The sequence below is a fragment of the Helianthus annuus genome, chromosome 8 (genome assembly GCF_002127325.2).
Source record: "Helianthus annuus cultivar XRQ/B chromosome 8, HanXRQr2.0-SUNRISE, whole genome shotgun sequence".
NCBI classification, from domain to species: Eukaryota; Viridiplantae; Streptophyta; class Magnoliopsida; order Asterales; family Asteraceae; genus Helianthus; species Helianthus annuus.
The window spans coordinates 36,135,661-36,154,147 of NC_035440.2; the positions used below are offsets into that span (position 1 = coordinate 36,135,661).

Genomic DNA, 18,487 nt, shown 5'->3' on the forward strand with positions numbered 1-18,487 from the left:
GTTGAATATTCAGATTTGAAATATTGCATGAAGACAAATGGTAAGTATATGAGCTGGAAAGTGGCAACATTCGATACTTGTTTATGCAGATGTAGAAAGAATAAGATCAAAGTTTAACCTGAATAGCTTGCTGAAGAAAAGAGTTTGCAAAAGTACAATGCAAGGGATGATAGCTAGTTTTGTCATCTAGAATAGAACCAGTAATAAACGTTGAGTTACTCAAATAAAGCTTATTAGGATATTAGTTTTGATAAGATTATGTTGATGAAATAATGATATAATTCTACATACCAAGTACCTAACAACTAACACCAACAAAATCAAATATAAAAGTATGAATGCAATTATGGTTTTGAGCAACTGTTTTTTGGCACTGTATGAATACTTGGTGAAAACCAACAGAATTGAAACCGAGGCTGAGGCTAAGAAGCCCAATGGAAATCCCATTCAATACGCCAAAGCCCATGACAGCTCTTGAATCAAAGGGCTTGTGCTCAAAGAACTTCATCCATAATGCCACATGTAATGAACAAAATGTGACTAACAGATGCCAGCTTGTCAATGTTGTAGCTGAGTATGCACAAGTGAAATTGAAGTCAAGGGATGAGCAATATCATGGTATAATTGTAAACACAATAAACCTTTTATCAAATACTTTAAAATAACGTATTGCAGGTGTAATCGATAAATAAACATACATGCTATGTCAACATATGCAGCACGTCCCTCTTCATATAGACTTTCAAAACATTGACCTTAATTCCAATTCCAAAATTCACTAATTCAGCAACCCTACAACCAAATTCTACTTTTCCTAAAAAATTGACTTCTCCAAAGAGATGTATACCAGTAATTGAAAGTACCAAAACCAAAAACATAATGTAAGGACCTTCAAAAATGTCCCTAAACAACCCATAAATGAAAACCCGGACCCCTGAAACCCTAATCCATATCAAAAAATCAAGAAATCAGGATTTATGGTTTTCAGGCGGGCCGCGTAAGGGTTAAGCATGTCCTTACACGGGTCGCATCAATGTGAGGTTTGACCGGATAAGCATCCGAGCCACATGTCGCACACGTGGCAAGTCTACTGATGACAACGTAGCCCTAATCTACGAATAGGCGCCCCGCGCGGGCCGCGTAAGGATAAGGCCAAGGTTTACGCGGGCCGCGTGAACCCTATTTTTCACCTATAAATAGATTTGATCCCAAGCTATCAATCTGTGTCGAATTTCAATCAAAATCACGAAGTATACTGTCCGAAAGTCGAACTTACAAGTTACAATAGCGAGGCGCTGCTACGATACCGGGTATTAACTCGATAGCTGCTACGATTCAATGTCCGATCGATTAAAACTATCCGATGAATGTTTAAGGGCTGCTCAAATTGGGTTTATACTTTGTCATTCGTCGTGAATTCGATGGATGTTTAAGTATTGCACTTTGTCATTCGTCGTGAGGGTTTAATCTCGTGAGTTATCGTAAATGTTGTATTAGTTACTGACCTAGTTCGTATGCATTGTTGTTTAAATTAGGTTATCAGGCTTATCAGTAGGCTAAACTCTGCCCGTATAAATCTGCAAAGTGAGTCATTCTCTTTTTATCAATCATATTTTACAACACTCCATACATTTTCAAAAGTTATAATTACAGAGATTAAGTCGTGGTTATCTTAAATCACTGGCAAGTGGGGTATTGTGCACATTACTAATTTCTCACGGTTAGGCTAATAAACGTCACTACTTGGGGAAAGACCCAATAGTGATATGACCATCGTCACCAGGTGACACGGCGCCAGATAAAAATAAGATAGAAGCCATTGTAATCGCTCTTATGCTGTAATTTATAACTATGTGTCATTTTATCAAAATGAATGATTCACCAGTATTTCCCCGCTGACAAAATATTTTTAAAACATGTTTCAGGCGACCTGCTGTAAATCAACGAAAACGTGCTACGGAGCACTAACAAGCTTGAAGAGGTGGCTCAGTTAAAATGAATAAACATGTTTTAATAAATCAGGGAATTTCCTAGTAAAATTCCTCTATTGTAAATTACGGGGTTTATCCCGAATTATGAAATAAAATAATCGGGCATTTCAAGTTTTAAAAGATCCTGTTAAAATCTTCCGCTGTCGCATCAATTAAATACCACGGGTTCCTGTCCCGCGGCTCCTGACCGGGTCAACCTAGGGCTGGGGCCGTGACAGGAAAAGGTGGTATCAGAGCCACTGATTTAAGCCAATTAAGTATTTAGAGAATACTTAATTTTACTGATTGCCATTTTGTGATTACTTGTTTTATTATTTGAATATTTGTTTACAGTATGGGTATACAAAGACTTTCGGACATCTATCATAAATTAGATACTTCAACAAAAGAAAAAAGGAACTTCATCCTCAAAATACCCAGCAGATACTGAGGAAGTAATATTTTTCCGTAAGCCACAGTTTGAGAAACCACTTTCTCCTAATAAAAGAAATTGGATTATTAGAAAAAGTCAGGAGAAAAGAAAGAAATCACAAACAAAAGAAGTGAGGGTTAATCAGGAAACCCAGGAAATAGGCAATAACCCCCCATGGGAAGATGAGTTAGATGAAAAATGGGCAGATCTCTATATGTTAGCCACTATAGCAGTAAATGCTAACGTTTAAAATACGCTGACCCAGTACTAGCACCCATATCACCTATAAAACTGAAGCTTTGTCCTTTAAATAAAACATTTAGTAAGAGAAAATAAAATAGATTAGGATTATGCCACCTTAGTATATTTTAAATTCCATTTGTAATTTGTATTAGAAAGTCACAGTATGTGCAGTAATAATATTTGAATAGTTATATTAAATATTCGCCTGTGAAATTTTTGACTTAGCATTTTGTGTGCATTTTGCATATATGCTAAACAGCATGAATGAGTTATCTGCAGCCCTTCAAAATCTCAATCTCTATCCTGTAAAAGTGGAAGTTTCCAGAGACTTTATTGGTTACTTACCCGATGTAGAGGAACCTATGGAATTTCGAGCTCCACCTCCGGAGAAACCAAAGCCTAAGAAAGGGAGAAGATTTGTAGGCTGGAGGAGAGTATGTAGGAGGAAACCAGCAACTAGAAAAGTTCCCAAAATTGAAAATCCCATTGATAAAGGAAAATGGATCGAGATTGAGGAAAATGCTAGGCAAGTAGAAATGGAAATTGGGGAAAGTTCTAGGCAAGTCGAGGAATTGCCACTGCAGGAGGAATTGGATCGCGTACTGGCAAGCTGCGATATTCTCAGGCCTATCAATAATAACCTCTTTCCTTATCCTGCTGAAACCCAACTTCCAATAAATTTGGAACCAGCCATCCCAGAACCTTTAATCCACACCCAACCTTTAGGAGAAATGGACGAGTGATGGACTAACGACTGGCAGTTTCAAAACCTCCTCAATAACCCCTATACCTTTTTCCCTCAGTTCGACCCAGAACCTATACCAAACCCACCAATGAGCAATGAAAACCAAGCTGAACTCCGCCATTTTGGCGAGGAGCTGGTGGATGCTGGAAATAGGATCCGGGAGGTGGGAGAACAGATCTCCTGGAAATACGACGAGAGGGAACGTCGTTTCTGAAATATCAGCAGAAGGGATGGTGTGAGAAAGTAGCTGTGATTGTATAATAATAATAATAATAATAGTAATAGAAATATAATCTTGTAAAATAACTTAAAATAAAACTTTTTAAGATAACAGTGTGTACGGATGCATAATATAATATATATAAAAATGGAAGTCGAGAAATCGACAATTTTGGCTATACATGTGTTGTGAAATTATATGGTTGTTATAATTATTCTATAATAATAATTTATACATATATTAATTACCAGATGGAACACGCTAGTAATGAACCAGTTAACGAAGTTAACCAATCAGAGCAAAACCAGGAAGATCAATTTATGACTAGGCAAGATATCGAGAATATCGTTGCTCAAGGAATAGCCAATGCTATTCCAGCAATCCTTGCTGCTGTCCAGAAACATGTTGAACCTCAACAAATTATTCCTAGCAAACGTACTCATGAAGATAACTTCAGTAATAGCGTAAACGGGGGCGGTCATCATACTAACAACGATAATGAGATACGGCAAGCCCCAATTCTTAAAAGAATGAAAGCTGCAACCCCTGGTTGCACTTATAAAGAATTTCTTGCTTGTAAACCAGCTGAATTTGTAGGCAATGAAGGGGCGACTGCGGCACTGCGTTGGTTGGAGAAAACTGAAGCAGTAATTATGATAAGTAAATGTGCTAAGGAAGACAAGGTCATGTATGCGTCGCATCTTTTTAAAGAAGGGGCGCTAGAATGGTGGAATACGGTACTTCAAGCTAAAGGAAGAAATATGGCCTATTCCATGAATTGGGAAGAATTTAAGCAGCTAATGGAAAGAAAATTATGTCCCGAATATGAAAAGGAACAAATGGCAAATAAGTTCCTGAACCATCGGATGATGGGTGTAGATTGTTGAGGGTATACTTCGACATTCTTCGAGTATGCGAGAGTGGTGCCAACCATGGCTTCGCCAGAACCGGTGCTTATTTCCCGCTATATTTGGGGATTGATTGGCGAAATCCGTAATATCGTTAAAGCTGCGAGACCTCGCACTATTGACGATGCGGTAGAATTAGCTAACACCCTAACTGACGAACTGGTACGCACAAGAGAAGAAAACCGGAAAAAGGAAGTCGCCCAAAAGATTACCCAAGGATTCCGTGTGGGTAACCGTAGTAATTTCCGGAAAAAGGGAACTGGGCAATCTTCCACTGTTCCATTTTGCAATGCCTGTAAAAGAAAGCATTTTGGAAGATGCAAGGGGTATTGCAATTTCTGTAAAATTCCAGTGCATCAAGAAGAAGATTGCAGGAAGAAGAAGAAAGCCACGATCTGCTATAATTATCGAGAAGCTGAACATTTCAGGCCAGAATGCCTAAAATTGGTCAAGCCAGCTGACAATAAAGCCAAACCTGCAGACGGAACTACCAAGAAAAACGTAAGAGCCTTTCAGTTGACTACTCAGGAAGCCGAACTAATTCCTGACGTAATAGCTGGTACGTTCCTAGTTCACAACGTTTATGTAAAAGTATTATTTGAATCTGGTGCAAACCAAAGTTTTATAAATAGTTCATTCTGCCAAGCTTTTAAATTACCCTTAACCAACCTTAGGCAGATTTTTACAGTCGAAACAGCAGATGGGAATTCTGTTAACATAGATAAGGTTTTATGAGAAGAAAAGATAGAACTCTTAGGTCATAAATTTTCTGCAAATCTGTTACCTATGAATTTAGCTGGATTCGACGTAGTGTTAGGAATGGATTGGTTAGTAGCCAACCATGCTCGAATTGTCTGTGGTAAAAATTCCATGTAAATCCATACACCCACAGGAAAAGTAATTTCAATTACAGGAGATAAACCACGAAAGCCACTGAAATTCATTTCAGTAATGAAATTGGCCAGTTATTCAAGAAAACAAGAAGTAGTGTATATGATTTCAGTAATCATTAACACGAAAAGTAAGGAACTTAAGGATATCCCAGTAGTCTCAGAATACCCCGATGTATTCCCAGAAGAACTACCTGGATTACCACCAGACAGGTAAGTAGAATTTAGGATTCATCTAATTCCTGGAACTACACCGATAGCCAAAGCACCTTACCAATTAGTACCTACTGAAATGCTAGAATTGAAAAAGCAGTTAGATGAATTGCTAAGTAAAAGATTCATACAACCTAGTTCATCCCCGTGGGGAGCTCCAGAATTGTTTGTGAAAAAAAAAGATGGATCGATGCGAATGTGTATCGATTATAGGGAACCGAATAAGGTTACAATTAAGAATCGATACCCATTACCTAGGATTGATGATCTTTTTTATCAACTCCAGGGAGCTAGGTATTTTTCTAAGATAGACTTACGCTCCGGATACCATCAGTTGAAAGTACAAGAAGAAGACATACCTAAAACTGCTTTCAGAACTAGGTATGGTCATTATGAGTTTACAGTCATGCCCTTCGGACTAACGAATGCACCTGCAGCATTCATGGACATGATGAATCGGATCTGTAAACCGTATTTGGATAAATTTGTAATTGTCTTCATCGACGATATACTTATTTATTCCAAAAGTCAGAATGAACACTGTCAGCACTTGCATGCACTCTTAACTTTGTTAAGAAGGGAAAAGCTTTACGCTAAATTATCGAAGTGTGAATTTTGGCTACCGGAGGTGCAATTTTTGAGTCATATGGTAAATCACGAAGGTATTCACGTAGATCCCTCCAAAATAGAAGCAATCACCAAATGGAAGGCCCCGCAATCGGCTACGGAAATTAGAAGCTTTCTAGGGTTAGCTGGTTATTATAGACGATTCATTAAAGATTTTTCTAAGATAGCCATGCCATTAACTAAGCTAACCTGTAAAACGGTTAAGTTTGAATGGGGACCTAGGCAAGAAAAGACTTTTAGGATTTTAAAGCAAAAGTTAACAAATGCTCCAATTCTAGCCTTGCCAGAAGGAACGGAAGATTTTGAAGTATACTGTGATGCTTCAAAGCTAGGATTAGGATGTGTGCTAATGCAACGCAAAAAGGTAATTGCGTATGCCTCAAGACAATTGAAAAAGCACGAGGAAAACTATACAACTCATGACCTAGAGTTAGGAGCCATAATTTTTGCCCTTAAGATTTGGAGACATTATCTATATGGAAGTAAGTTTACTGTCTATACGGATCACAAGAGTTTAAGGTACATATTTGGGCAAAAAGAATTAAACATGAGGCAAAGAAAATGGATGGAAATCCTAAGTGACTACGACTGTAATATCCAATATCACGAAGGAAAAGCAAACGTAGTTGCAGATGCTTTAAGTCGTAAGTATCATGAGAAACAACGACGAGTTCGTGCTCTTAGATTAAATCTGCAATTGGATTTAATGGAACAATTAAAGAATGTTCAAGAAACAGCAGTCGAAGACGATGCTGAAGGAATGAAAGGATGAATAAAAGAGTTAGAGCAAGGAAATGATGGAATTTGGAGATTCCATAAGAAAAGAATTTGGGTACCTAAGCAAGGAGAATTAAGAGATAAGATTTTAGAAGAAGCTCATAAATCTAGGTATACCATGCATCCAGGAAACAATAAAATGTACCAAGACTTAAGAAATAATTTCTGGTGGATAGGAATGAAAAAGGACATCGCTAGATATGTTTCTAAATGTCTTACTTGTTCACAAGTTAAGGCAGAACATCAGAAACCCTCAGGTCTACTACAACAATTAGAAATGCCTGTATGGAAATGGGAGCTCATAACAATGGACTTTGTTACAAATTTACCCAAAACCAGAAAAGGTAACGACGCGATTTGGGTAATTGTGGATCGATTAACCAAGTCAGCTCATTTTCTACTCATGAAAGAAACCTTTAGTAAGGAAAGGTTAGCCAAGTTGTATGTAGACGAAGTAGTATCCTTACATGGAGTTCCACTCTCCATTGTATCAGATAGAGATAGTCGTTTCACTTCCCATTTCTGGACTAGTTTCCAGGTAGCAATGGGAACCCGACTAAATTTAAGTACTGCATATCATCCACAAACAGACGGACAAAGTGAAAGGACGATCCAAACCCTGGAAGACATGCTCCGGGCATGTGTGATAGATTTCGGTGGAAACTGGGATGATCACCTACCCTTAATTGAATTCTCCTATAATAATAGTTATCATGCAAGCATTGAAGCTGCCCCATTCGAAGCACTATATGGACGAAAGTGCAGAACTCCAGTTTGTTGGGTAGAAATAGGAGAAAGTCAATTATCAGGTCCTGAAATCGTGCAAGAAACCACCGACAAGATAACTCAAATCAAGGAAAGACTAAAGACGGCTCGAGATCGTCAAAAGAGTTATGCTGACAATCGATGCAAGCCACTAGAGTTTCAAGTTGGAGACAAGGTACTCTTGAAAGTTTCTCCTTGGAAAGGAGTAGTACGGTTCGGTAAGAAAGGAAAGCTGAGTCCAAGGTACATAGGACCATTCCCAGTAATTCAACGAATAGGACCAGTTGCTTATCGTTTACAACTACCAGAAGAGTTAGCAAGAGTACATGATGTGTTTCATACATCCAACCACAAGAAATGTCTATCTGACGAATCCCTGGTAGTACCTCTTCAAGATGTAGAGGTAAATGAAAAGCTGAAATTCGTGGAGAAACCACTGCAGATAGAGGACAGAAAGATCAAGTTTCTCAAGCACAAACGACTTGTGCAAGTCAAAGTCAAGTGGGATTCGAAAAGAGGACCCGAATACACCTGGGAGCTGGAATCAGAAATGAAGCAAAAATATCCAAACTTATTTCAGTAAATCTCGAGGACGAGATTTTAAATAAGGTGGGGAGGATGTAAGGACCTTCAAAAATGTCCTTAAACAACCCATAAATGAAAACCCGGACCCCTAAAACCCTAATCCATATCAAAGAATCAAGAAATCAGGATTTATGGTTTTCAGGCGGGCCGCGTAAAGGTTAAGCATGTCCTTACGTAGGCCGCGTCAATGTAAGGTTTGACCGGATAAGCATCCGAGCCACGTGTCGCACGCATGGCAAGTCTACTGATGACAACGTAGCCCTAATCTACGAATAGGTGCCCCTCGCGGGCCGCGTAAGGATCGGGCCAAGGTTTACGCGGGCCGCGTGAACCCTATTTTCACCTATAAATAGATTTAATCCCGAGCTATCATTCTATGTCGAAATTTTAATCAAAATCACGAAGTATACTGTCCAAAAGTCGAAATTACAAGTTACAATAGCGAGGCGCTGCTACGATACAGGGTATTAACTTGATCGCTGCTACGATTCAATGTCCGATCGATTAAAACTATCCGATGAATGTTTAAGTGTTGCTCAAATTGGGTTTATACTTTGTCATTCGTCGTGAATTCGATGGATGTTTAAGTATTGCACTTTGTCATTCGTCGTGAGGGTTTAATCTCGTGAGTTATCGTAAATGCTGTCTTAGTTACTGACCTAGTTCGTATGCATTGTTGTTTAAATTAGGTTATCAGGCTTATCAGTAGGCTAAACTCTGCCCGTATAAATTTGCAAAGTGAGTCATTCTCTTTTTATCAATCATATTTTACAATACTCCATACATTTTCAAAAGTTATAATTACAGGGATTAAGTCGTGGTTATCTTAAATCACTGGCTAATGGGGTATTGTGCACATTACTAATTTCTCACGGTTGGGCTAATAAATCCTAACAGTGATAAACGTCACTACTTGGGGAAAGACCCAATAGTGATATGACCATCGTCACCAGGTGACACGGCGCCAGATAAAAATAAGATAGAAGCCATTGTAATCGCTCTTATGTTGTAATTTATAACTATGTGTCATTTTATCAAAATGAATGATTCACCAGTATTTCCCCGCTGACAAAATATTTTTAAAACTTGTTTCAGGCGACCTGCTGTAAATCAAGGAAAACGTGCTACGGAGCACTAACAAGCTTGAAGAGGTGGCTCAGTTAAAATGAATAAACATGTTTTAATAAATCAGGGAATTTCCTAGTAAAATTCCTCTATTGTAAATTACGGGGTTTATTCTGAATTATGAAATAAAATAATCGGGCATTTCAAGTTTTAAAAGATCCTGTTAAAATCTTCCGCTGTTGCATCAATTAAATACCACGGGTTCCTGTCCCGCGGCTCCTGACCGGGTCAACCCGGGGCTGGGGCCGTGACACATAACATATGTATACCAGTATTGTTGTTGATGTTATAAAACGATTATGAGGCTCAGATTTGTAAACAATCAAACAGAGTGGATAAATCCGCCATGGCTGCATACTTACGGTTGCCATGTGAAAACACATGACCATCCAGGTTGCCCTGCCAAGATGTGGACTATCTTATCTTTGCCCAATTTCACTCAGACACATTGAAATTGATCATCACAGCCTTTAAAACTCATCAAATCATCATCCAGTTAAAACATATTTTTTTAAGAGAATCTTAATCAAAAACTTATACGTAAGTATGATTTATGGGCGAGATCCAAAAATATAAACGATAATCCATAGAAGAATTGGTACCTGATTTCTAAATCGTTTGAAAAAGAGGATGAATGATCCAGTAGAGCCATGAAGGGAATGGAGGTTAGGGTTTAGAAGCGAATAGTGTTTTCTCCCAGATACATCCCAGAACCTAAGATCTACAAATCAAGCATCACAATGGAGATAACATATTTATTAATCCATAATATAACACGAAATTCAATTAGATTTCACAAATTTAAACCTCATTTAAAAAAAAGAAAGATAATCGGTAGCAAAATCATACCTTGAGACAATCGATTGAAAGCCCTAAAATCAACATCCAATGAACGGTAAAAAAACGATTGATTGAAAACTAACCTAGAATTAGGATAATTAGTGCATATGGTACCATCGAGTTGTAAACAAACAGAATAGAAATGAAGGATGAGTAGCTTATCAATGGTGTCTCTAGTGATTAAATCGATTGGATTGCGTTGCTGAGGCTTCAAGCAGAAGGAAGAATCGTGAAGGAGAAGATGTGGGTGTAGGGTTTGAGAGCATGAAGAAGTGAAGGAGTGTGTTGTTTAAATAGATCCGAAAACATTGGGTCGGGTTGCTCAAAACGGGATCCGCCAGCAATGTAAGTACCCAGCTCATTTTCCCGCCAAAAAGCAATCCAAAAGGCTCTAATATCATGCCATCTCAGCCCAAATCTATTCATTTATTATATATAATATATTTACCCTTTTTTTGACCTCTGACCTCATTATCTCATTTACAACATAATTATTACCTACCAACCCGTTTCACACGCTTAGATAAATAGTTTAAATGGTTAACGGGCCATGTTCGGGTTACACAAATTTTAGGTGAGTGCGGATTAGGATTGATTTATTTTGAGACAATAAAAAATATGAGTTGTGTTCAGATTAAACAATTCAACATGCTAACTCGTAATCCATCAATTCACCACCATTGACACCCCTAAAACAATCAAATATATCAAAGTTTAAAAAAATTTAAAACTTGTAACTTATCATAAAAATGTAAAAAAAAAAAAAAAAAAAAAACCAGCACTCAAGTAGGATTGTTTATGAGCTGAGTCAAACTCAAGCCTAAGCTTAGAACCACACAAGCTAGAATTGATGGGCTTGAAATATCCCCATCTATTTTTATTTGGAGCTTGAACTCGGCTCGTTGATAAATCTAGTCTGCTTGTGACTTAATGAGCCGGCCCCTCTTTTTCTCTTTTTCTAAAAACGAGTTCGAAGCAAATTCGTCGATGAACGACTAGAGAATTACATGATTGACAATGACGGAGATATGAAGGTTTCTTAGTGCCAAAAGTCTTCTGATCAACTGCTGTGATCTCATCCATCGCCTATTGTCATTGTCAATTTGTCATGCATTTCACCGAAAATTAAAAGTTTAGATATAATATAATTTTTTAGCCTATGATGGCATGGGGTGTTGTTTCTAACGTCTTTGACGATTGGGTAGCCACAAGCTTGGGTAGTTTTAAAAATATTTACGAAAAATTAAGTTGTGCCATGCAACAATTCAGCAAAATTTTGCGGAAGAATGTAAAATTCAGCTGAAGAATTAAACTGTGGCATGCAAAAATTCAGCTGAAGAATGTAAGGGAGCAACATCTATGAGTTTTTTTTTTTTTTTCTAAAATGGTGTAGTTCGAAAATTTATGTATTTAAATGAGAAGTTTTAGTGTTTTGATTGAGGTTTTTTTTTTTTTTTTTTACTAAAATGGTGTAGTTTGAAAATTTATGTATTATTTAAATAAGAAGTTTTAAAAAACATATACCTAAATTGTGTTTCGATTGTTAAACTTAAGAAAAAACTAACTTTCTAGTTTCTCACCCCTAATCTCATTGAATAATATCAATTTATCAATTGCTTTAGAAAAACAAATTTGCTTAAAAAATCAATTTAGTATACATAAATAATTTTACTTTCTTATTCATAGTTTTAGTCAACTTTTTTTTTTTAAATTACTATCCTTTACCTATGTGTTCATTTTTTTAAATAAATTTTTAGTATACTTATTTTTTTGGTTTACATATAATATTTTTAATTAGGTTTTATTTTAGAAGAAATAATTTTTTTAAAATGTTTATTAGAAAATTAACATTTTTTTTCCAAATTTCTAATTTAATACCAAAAATAAAATAGAAAAGCTTAAAAGTAAGAATATAAAAGGTTTCATGTTCTAACAGTTCTCTAAAAAGAACTTTCTTATTAGTTGAATTATACTATTATTAGCTTAGTTTTGCTAAGCTTTTTAACACAGGCATTTTATTTGCTTCATTTGAATAAATTACCATAGGACAGACTAGTTTAACAAAGTGTTCTTTTGTCGTTTTGGAGACATATATTTACCTTATAGTTGTATATAAACGGATATCGACACGTGTTTTACATCAATCAAAAACATAAAATCCAATATTAATGTCGTTACTAATATTTTTGGTTAGTATCGACTAGGTTCGTTATGGTACCAATTTAAAATGAATACCGATACCGGCTTTGATAATATCAATACTGATGGCAATAATATTTAGTCGACATTGGTTTGGTTCGTTACGGTACCGGTACTCAGTATAGCTCACAGTACATGTTTTACATCAATTGAAAACCATAAAAATGATACTGATACGATATTGGTGTTGAGAAAATTTGTATCAGAGAGTGCTGAGAAAGAAAAAAAAAACACAACTGCGTATTTAGTTTTTCTAAAGCTAACAAATGTAAGTTATTAGAGAAAAATAAAAGTGTTTAAAAATTAAATAGGTTAAAGATGTATATTACATATCTATATATATTACAATGCGTATAACAAGAACAAAAAATTAGTTTTATATAGGCTCAAACTATTCGCACACCACAGGCGCCTATCTGCACACTTTTGTGTCTTGGACGCCTCGTACAAGGTTGTAGGAGGTGTATAGGGCTTCAGTAAAAGCGTTGTCTAAATGGTGTCATGCACTGGTTTTGAGGAGCCCTATACGCCAAGTACAGCCTTGTACGAGACGTATTTGATGCTAATGAATTTTTTATTTAAGAATTTGGTATTTTAGTGGGGTAATTCGGTGTTTTTTTTTTAAAAAAAAAATTGTATTCATGTATAAACTCCGCTCCGATGAGTTTTGAAAATTTTACCATTCTTAAATATTATATCGTTTAAAATATTATATCGTCTTAAACATTATACCTTTCCAAATATTATATCGTTTAAATATTATACTGTTTCCAACATTATACCGTTTCCTTTTGGGGACTTGAAATGGTTTTATTAAATAGTGTTACACCAGTTTGTTTTTTGTTTTTTGTTTTTTGTTTTTTGTTTTTTTTTTAGTTTTGGATGAATTAAAATAACACCCTTTAATTATTTTATTTATTTATTTATAAATTTCGAACTCTTAAAAGAAAAAAGTCAAGTTTTGACTGGATTAAAAAGTTCAAATTATATAATTAATTAAGTTAAATAAATATAACAACATTCAACCAAAAACTTTTATTCAGCGTGTTGTTGAACTGGAAGAAAAGCGCGCCTTTGAAGGGGACATCCCCTGGTTCAATAAGTGTAGGAAGATTCAAGTATGAAGTCCACAAGCAGCATGGACTTACGGTTTCCACGCAAATGCCTCTATCGCTATATATATACCGCAAAACTGAAACAAATCATCACTGTCACGGGCCTTTAAATGGTAAGGGAAATATGTAACTACATGAGTTCCAGAGTGGTGTTTTACAGATGGCTCTATTTTTGTATTGATTTTGAGTTATTTCATGCTTGTTTATGGAGCTTATAAAAGTGGTGGAAATTAAAGAAGTATGTATTGATTTTAAGATGAGCAAGATACTGTTTATCTAACACACAAAAAAAATACAAGAAAGAAAAAAAAAGAAAAAATCGGGAGCGTGATTCTCAATCCAAATTTGGCCCAAGTGTTTATATACAAATATTTTACTTTTATTAGAAAAACGTTTAATGACAAATTTATTTCGTACGTCCTCCAATGTCTAGATAACTTATTTAAGCACTTTACATGCAATCTAAAGCAAGCATAGTCTAGCTCACAAACACGATTCCAGTACATGAGTCCACATACTTTAGGGTTGGGTCAAGCTCATTGCTAAAATATCATCAATCAACCGAGCCAAATGAATAGATGACGACCCTGTCTTAGTTATCGACTCTTTAGCCAAATTTGCCCAAGTATTAGCAGATTGTGTATATACATTACGTTTCGAGTCCATAATATCCCTAACTGCCTTTTCAACTTGCAACCGATCACATGTATCTTTTATGTCTACTCCCACTTTCCATACCTCTTCCACAAATCGACTATTCACTTGTTGGTCCACAAAGTTTGGCCAACAAACCATGGGGATACCTTGCGTTATACTCTCCATAGTCGAGTTCCATCCACTATGTGTCAGAAACCCACCAATGGCCGGATGTGCAAGTACATCTTCTTGTGGGGCCCATTCTACTATACACCCGATTTCTTTTGTACGTGCTAGTAGCTCATCTGGAACCTGCGACTCGTCATACCCACCAATGATCGACCCAGGCCGTCTCACCCACAAAAAGGGTGTTCCACTATTAATCACACCATACCATATTTCAACTAGTTGGTCAATTGTCATGGTCGCAAGACTCCCGATGCTAATATAAAGAACGGTTTTTGGATCGTGTTCATCGAGCCATGACATGCAGGTTCGATCTTCCTTCCAAACACTGTTAGAGAAGTTGTTTTCTTGCAATGGGTTTGTGTTAGCCGTAAGTTGAGCTTTGTGAAGAGTGTGTAGGGGGCCTATGGTGTAAATATTTGGACAAAGTTTTCGCATGTGTTTGAGTATTAGACTATCTAACTCTTCAAATGTATTGAGTATGAGACCTTGAGCTTCAGGAACCGCATGAGCTTCTTTGACGATGAGTTCAATCGACTGGCTCGACATGTCGGTGGAACGACACTGGCTAGCAAGGTCCCGTCGTCGAATAATTTGTTCTGTTCCTGGAATGCTTGTTATCAACTCGTCTAAATCATTTCCTGAGGAATGAAAATAATTGGTGAATAATAAACGAATAAAAACCTTATATTGTTAGATTCTTCTTCGCAAAACAACCGATTGGCTGTGGTTCGACGGGTTATTCTCCCCCGTCCTTGGTTCGTCTTGATCGTTTTCCCCTTAAGCTCTGATTCCAATTGTTGGAATTTAACCGGTGATCCGATTGCAAAACACAAACACTGAGAATTTTTGTGGGGAGGACTTTTTATTTTTACCCACAACACCTTTTCTGGTTTTGTTAGCTCAAAACTCATGAAAATAAATGTATACATAACCCATCTATTTATAAGCTACCCTTAACTTAGAAAGCGAAGTTTCCTATTCTAATTCAAATACGCCACTGTTGTTTCAATTATTAAAATAAATAAATAAACAAAACGATCTAATTAAGTGAGGGAAATTCACCAAAATATATGTTGTACACGTAGAGACTTCACATGGATGAAGAGTCTCTATAGCCTTTTCCTTTTTTATTTCCCCTCGCGATTTTAAACATGTATAACTTTTTTCATACGATAATCTATATATATTTTTTAAATTACACCAAATTAAAGAAAATAAAATGATCTTTAATTTGGTGTAATTTAAAAAAAAATATATTATCGAAAAAAGTATTCAAATTCAAAATTCATGGTGAAAAATAAAGGAGGAAAATGCTATACATGTACACTTCAGTCAAAGTCATAGCATCCATAGACTCCTCTAATACAATTTGTAGAGTCTAAAAATAAAAAACGCATAAAATATATGCAGACCCTTTAGACAAATGACTCTTTTCTAGTGGATCTTAGGCTAGGTGTACAATAATTTAGGAGTATTTTTAGAGGTTTGGGACAAGTGTCATGTTTTAAAATAAATAAAATTTTTATACCTTCCCTAAGTTTAGACACGTTATATGTTTTTTAATGAAATTTGTTTGATCAATGTTTATTTTTGTCATTTTCCTTGACTTTGACTCTGTCTTATAAATTAAACTTGCTAGATAAATTATGACCTAATCCAGCGCCCCAACTCTTTCTTTTAATGTCACATTCACATCGGGATTAAACCATCAAAACGAAGTCACAAAAAACAATTTGGAAATTCTTTATATAACTTTTGGTGTTTTGCTGATTAACATTTTGCAAGATCTACAACTTTTTGGTGTTTTGCTAATTAACATTTTGTAAGATAAAAGATTATGCAGTGGATGGGTTTAGGTTGGGAGGCCTTGCTTAACAGGAGACGAGTGTGGGATCCACAAGGTAATATTCAAAAACAAGGGGTGTCGTGTGGCGTGGCTTCAGCTGTCGTGGCCAGCCATGTGGATTTTGTTTTTTTTTTTTTTTTTTTTTTTTTGCTTATGTTGGACCAGCCAACCAAAGCCAGCTATGTCACCCCCCCCCCTCCCCCGGCCAAGCTCAATCCCAAGCCAGCAGGGCAACGTCATGGCCAACGTTAGCCTGGTGTGGTCTAGCCAGCATTGCTTCGTAAACGCCACCCCAACTCGCGCCCTACACCACACGGTCTAACAGTTTGTAATAACATTAATTTACTTTTGAAAACACAGCAATATTCAACTATTCATCAAAAACTTAAATTATTCAAAGTGATGTTGAACAGGAAGAAATTCAACCTTTGAAGGGGACATCTCCAGCTTCAATAAGAGTAGGAAGATTCAAGTACGAAGTCCACAAGCAGCATGGACTCACGGTCTCGAAGCATATCACCGGAACCGACGCCTCTTTCGCTACATCCACCGCAAAACTGAAGTAAGCATCCGGTATCATCACAGTCACTGGCCTTTCCGATTCCCAACTAAACCTACCCGAAACCATCATCTCCCGGAATAGAGGTTTAGTAACCACATCCACACCAGCCATCACCTCCAAGAACCGGTCTACAGAGACTGGTGTTTCATGCTCAACTCCATCAGGAATTGTCTCGAATCTGAAGTTGGGGTAGCGGCTGAACCGGGACAGCACCTCGGTGTGGCGGAGGAGAGGGCGGTGGATGTGTTGGGTGTTGAGGAAGGTGACATGGATGCCCGAAAGACATAGGAGCTCGGCTAACTTAAGGAAACAGTTAACCGGGCCTTGAAATGGTATGGGGAACATAAGTACATGTGGTTCAATGGTGTGTTTAGAGTTGATTTGTTCATGACTTTGATCCATTGTCGAATCAGTTTAGAGCAATTTTATTCTTGGTTTATTAAGTTGTGTGGAGATCGAAGAAGTTATATATTAATATTGTGATGATCAAGATAATGTTTACCTAATACAAAAAAAAATTGGTGGTAGAGGTATCCGAGAGTGGAACTAGTGCGGTTTGAATTCTGCTTGCTGCGAGTTTAAAATAGTCGTTTAAAGAATAAGTCTCATTTGTCCCTAAATTAACAAAAGAAAAAAACCAACTTTTTTATCTTTATTTCTCATTTTTTATATGGGCTGTCTGATCTACGAGTTGAATTATGTTCAATTTTATATGCATTATAATATAATTATATTATAATATAATATAATATAAAATAATCGCGTGTAGTGTTAAAACTTTTTTTTAAATTAATGAAATGAATTTTTTAGAATATTGTAGGGGTGGGCTAAACGTAGGATCGTTCAAACCGCTCGTCACTCGCTCGACGCTCGCTTAGAAATTGCTTGGAAAATGCTCGTTCGATTTGAGGCTTGGTTATAAACAAGTCGCTCTACTAGGTTCGGATTTTAAACGAGCCAAGCATGAGCAAATGTCCGCTCGAATCGATTCGGCTCGAATTATTATTTTTTATTAGTATATATACACATATACATAAACATATACACATATTGTGACATAAATATATAAACACGTATATACACAAATATAAATTATACATATATATACACACACATACATATATACATAAATATAAATTTAATTTATAGTTTTATACATACCACTCTATTAGATTTTGGTCCACTATATACAAATTTACAGCTATATCTATACGTACTGCTTAATCATTCCAATAAAAAACTTAACACTAAATCTAAAAGTTAAACCCCCAGTCGCTAAATGATAGTCTGCTCATCGCCTCAATGTCTCATTTGTTTCCCTTAGTCGATCGTCTCATGCTCCCAACGTCATTATTCGTGTAATATGAACATCGCCTCATCGGCCACAACATTGTTATTTATAAGAAAAATATTATGCTATGAAATGCGCATATTGTAAAAACATAAAAACTTGAGACCCAACATTGTCACTATCTCTCTCTCTCTCTCTGCAAATTTAAATTGTGCAACACAGTTGTTAAAATAGCTCGAAGTTCACTCAATGCTCGCTCAGAATATCAAGCGGCGCAGCGGAACTAACACACATGAACAAACGAATAT

At 36.4% G+C, this 18,487-nt stretch overlaps 1 protein-coding gene across 1 annotated transcript; it reads right to left on the reverse strand.

Annotated features, from left to right (window-relative positions):
- Positions 1-14,012: 14,012 nt before the first annotated feature.
- LOC110872649 (7-deoxyloganetic acid glucosyltransferase) lies at positions 14,013-17,369 on the reverse strand. The gene is made up of 2 exons (XM_022121493.2): positions 16,753-17,369; positions 14,013-15,118 (listed from the first exon to the last, which is right to left on the reverse strand). The coding sequence occupies exons 1-2, from the start codon at positions 17,288-17,290 to the stop codon at positions 14,175-14,177; spliced, it is 1,482 nt and encodes a 493-aa protein (XP_021977185.1). The 5' UTR covers positions 17,291-17,369; the 3' UTR covers positions 14,013-14,174.
- Between the last annotated feature and the right edge of the window lie 1,118 nt (positions 17,370-18,487).